The 3763-nt window shown below is 39.9% G+C and overlaps 1 protein-coding gene across 1 annotated transcript; it reads right to left on the bottom strand.

Moving 5' to 3' along the window:
* Nucleotides 1-422: 422 nt before the first annotated feature.
* Nucleotides 423-1114, bottom strand: LOC142170338 (uncharacterized). Its single transcript, XM_075232230.1, has 2 exons — nucleotides 909-1114; nucleotides 423-756 (listed from the first exon to the last, which is right to left on the bottom strand). The coding sequence occupies exons 1-2, from the start codon at nucleotides 1112-1114 to the stop codon at nucleotides 423-425; spliced, it is 540 nt and encodes a 179-aa protein (XP_075088331.1).
* Between the last annotated feature and the right edge of the window lie 2649 nt (nucleotides 1115-3763).

The following is a 3763-nucleotide window of genomic DNA, read 5'->3' as shown; positions in this document are numbered from 1 at the left end:
GCGGGTTCTATGGTTCCAATAACGTCCATGCCCCACGTAGGGAACATCCAAGGAGAACCCATTACGTTCAACTCATTAGGTGGAACCTAGATGAACCCGTGAATCTAGCACTGGTGACACTTCTGCACGTAACAGATACTATCACTTTCCATGGTCATCCAAAAGTATCCGAATCTTAAAATCTTTTTGTCCAAAATAAAACCATTCATATGAGGCATGCATGTTCCTCCATATATCTCTTCCAGTAGTCTTGTTGCTTCTGCGGCATCCACATATCTTAATAGACCCAAGTCCGGGGTCCTTTTGTCCATGACTTCCCCGTTAAGGAAAAAGTGATTTGCTAGTCTTCTTTGTGCTCGCTTCTGACCATGGGTGGCATTCTTTGGGTACTCTCTTGCTTCGAGGAACCTTTTGATGTCTTTTCACCACGACTTATCATCTGGCTTTTCATCTACATGGAAATAATACACATGCTGATCTTGAACCTCTATCTTGATGGGGTCGATGTAATTTTTGTCTGGGTGCTGGATCATAGATGACAAGGTTGCAAGGGCATTGACAAACTCATTCTGGATCCTAGAAACACGTTTGAACTCAATCTTTGTGAACTTCTTACAAAACTCATTTACGCAGTTTAAATATGAAAGGATCTTGACATTCTTGGTGGTCCATTCACCCTGAACTTGATGTATCAACAAATCAGAATCTCCTATGACCAAAAGTACCTTGATGTTCATGTTAACTGCCATCCTAATTCTGAGGATGCATGGTTCATATTCAGCCATATATTTTTGCAAGGGAACCTTATCTTGGCTGAAGCTGGGTAATGTTGTCCTAACTCATAAATTAGGACTGCCCCAATCCCTACACCTTTAAAATTTGTTGCTCCATCAAAAAACATTCTCCACCTTGGGTATGGTTTTGCAATGTCCTCCCCTGCAAACAACACTTCTTCATCTAGGAAGTATGTAGTAAATGGCTCGTATTCCTCTTCCAATGTATTCTCTCCAAGATGATCGGCCAATGCTTGTCCTTTGATAGCTTTCTGCATCACGTACACAATATCAAATTCACTAAGAAAAATCTGCCATTTGGCCAACTTTCCTGTAGGCATCGGTTTTTGGAAAATGTACTTGAGCAGGTAGAGTCGGGATATCAGATGTGTGGTATATACTGATAGGTAGTGGCTTAACTTCTACGCGATCTATGTCAAGCACAGTAGGTACGTTCTAACAAGGTGTACATGGCTTCATAGGGTGTGAACTTCTTGCTTAGGTAATAGATAGCTTGCTCCCTCCTTCCATTCTCATGGTGTTGTCTCAGCACACATCCAAATGCATTATCCAAAATAGACAAGTGCAATAATAACGACTTCCTAGGTGGATTGATTCAGAGGTTAGATATATCGAAGTGGAAGCGAAAGCGTAACACTATGGATTTTGTGGTTGGGTTGCAACGAACTTTGTGGAGATTTGATGCTATGTGACTCATTGTAGATAGATTGACTAATTATACATATTTCATTTTGGTCATGTCTTCCTACACTTCTAATCAGTTGGCTCAAATTTATCTTAGAGAGATTGTTTGCTTGCGTGATGTGATTTTGTCTATCATCTTAGATAGAGGCACTTAGTCAACATCACATTTTTGGAGAGTGGTGCAACTTGAGGTGGGCATGCAGGTTAAGTTGAGTACAACATTTCATCCTCAGACAGACGGGTAGTCTGAGCGGACCATTCAGATCTTTGAGGATATGTTGAGGGCTTGAATCATTGATTTGGGGGGCTAGTGGGATCAACTTATACCATTAGTAGAGTTCCCCACAACAACAACTACCACCCGAGAATCTATATGGCTTTGTATGAGGCCTTATATAGGAGGTGATCTTGTTCTCCGGTTGGTTGGTTTGAGCTTGGGGAGGCTAGGTGTGACGACCCGACCCGTCGTTTCATGAGTTACCGCTCCGTTTCCCCATTTTAGCTTCTTTATGCTTCATTATCCGTATCTTATGTGATCGAGTTGATTTGGAGTAATTTTAGTAGGAAATGAGACACTTAGTCTCTTTTAAGGAAGCTTAAGTTGGAAAAGTCAACCGGATGTTGACTTATGTGTTAGAGGGCTCGGATGTGAGTTCCGATGGTTTGGCTAGCTTCGAGAGGTGATTTATAACTTAGGAGCATGATCGGAAGGAGTTTTGGAGGTTCGTAGTAGATTTAGGCTTGAATTGGCGAAGTTGATATTTTGGTGTTTTCCGGTTAATAGGTGAGATTTTGATATAGGGGTCGGAATGAAATTTTGAGAGTCGCAGTAGTTCCGTTGTGTCATTTGGGATGTGTGTGCAAAATTTCATGTCATTCGGACGTGGTTTGGTTGGGTTTTTGATCAAAAGAGTAATTTAGAAGATTTTGAAATTCTTAGGCTTGAATTAGATGCGAATTTGGTGTTGTGATGTTGTTTTGAGCATTCCCAAGGTTGGAACAAGTTTGAATGATGTTATGGGATATGTTGGCATATTTGGTTGAGGTCCCAGTGGTCTCGGGTGAGTTTCGGGTGGTTAAACGCACTATTTCATCTTTGGAAAAGTTGCAGATTTGTTTTTTAGCTTCAGCTGAGCACCAGAAAATTTCTGGTGCAAGGAGTCCAGTTTGGAAGCTCATATCATGAAATATATAAGGAATCAGAAAAAGTGCAAAACGTGAAAGTTTTAGCCCTTATATTAGAGTTACCAAAAAGTTAAACTATTTATGATTTGGATATTTTATCAGAAAGTTATGATGAAGCGAATATGGCTGGTGGATCAGTTTTGACAGAATTTTCTGATGCATTTTAGAAGCTCATATCTCGGAATATATAAAGGTTTATATGGTGTACAACCTATCAAATGAAAGATCTTCGAGTCTAGTTTTTAAATATTCAAGTCGTTTGTCATTTGGATATTTTCAAAAGGAGTTATAGGCATTTTAACAGAAGGTGTACAACAGAAAAAATGGTAAGAGGATGTACAACCTACACAACGCAAGGTACACTTCGATGAAGCCTGGGCAGAATGTTTTTAAGTCCTCTTGTCCGCGATTTGGGTACATTTTTCAGCCATAGTTGATCATTTTGAGAGCTTTTTGAAGGAGATTGAAGAGAGATTCAAGGAGAAACATTTGGAGGTTAGAATTTCGGACCTGAAACTCATTTATATTGTGAAATCCACCTAGAAAATCGTTGAATTCTTGCTAAAAATGGAAGAAATAGGACTTGAGATTTTGAAATTTTGATTGGGGATTTGGAGGACCATTTGGGGTCGGATTTGAGAAATTTTGGTATGTATGAACTAGTGGGGAGATAAGGAACCCGTTGATGTAAAATTTTTGAATTTCGATAAGTGGGCCCGAGGCTCGAGTTTTGCTAATTTCGGGATTTTTGTTATTTTTTTTATTGTTTTCGATTGGGTTTTGTTCTCTTATAATATTGTGACGTATTCGTTCTGGTTTTGGTAAGATTCGACGCGCGAAAAGGCCGATTTGAGAGGCAAGGGCATAGCGAGCTAGAGCTTTGGCCGGTTTGAGGCGAGTAATGATTTTAAATGATGTCCTGAGGGTTTGAAACCATAGATTTTGAACAATGTAGTGCTATACTGAGATGAAACATACACTGCGTGATGAGCGTGGGGTTCATTGCTACTGAGGATTGTGACTTGGTCCATCCCAATTGATATTTTCACCACATTTTTAGTGAAACTTATGTATTGTCATCATGACTTGGGCTAGTTGCC

The sequence above is a fragment of the Nicotiana tabacum genome, chromosome 16, assembly GCF_000715075.1.
Source record: "Nicotiana tabacum cultivar K326 chromosome 16, ASM71507v2, whole genome shotgun sequence".
Taxonomy (NCBI): domain Eukaryota; kingdom Viridiplantae; phylum Streptophyta; class Magnoliopsida; order Solanales; family Solanaceae; genus Nicotiana; species Nicotiana tabacum.
The sequence above is the reverse complement of the archived record's forward strand: the minus strand, read 5'-3'. Positions and strand labels throughout refer to the sequence as shown.

Coding starts and splice junctions, on each gene's coding strand:
- LOC142170338 (XM_075232230.1), bottom strand. CDS start 1,114: ATGCCTACAGGAAAGTTGGCCAAATGGCAGATTTTTCTTAGTGAATTT. Junction 757..908: donor ATTGCAAAACCATACCCAAG/GTGGAGAATGTT, acceptor ATGCATCCTCAG/AATTAGGATGGCAGTTAACA.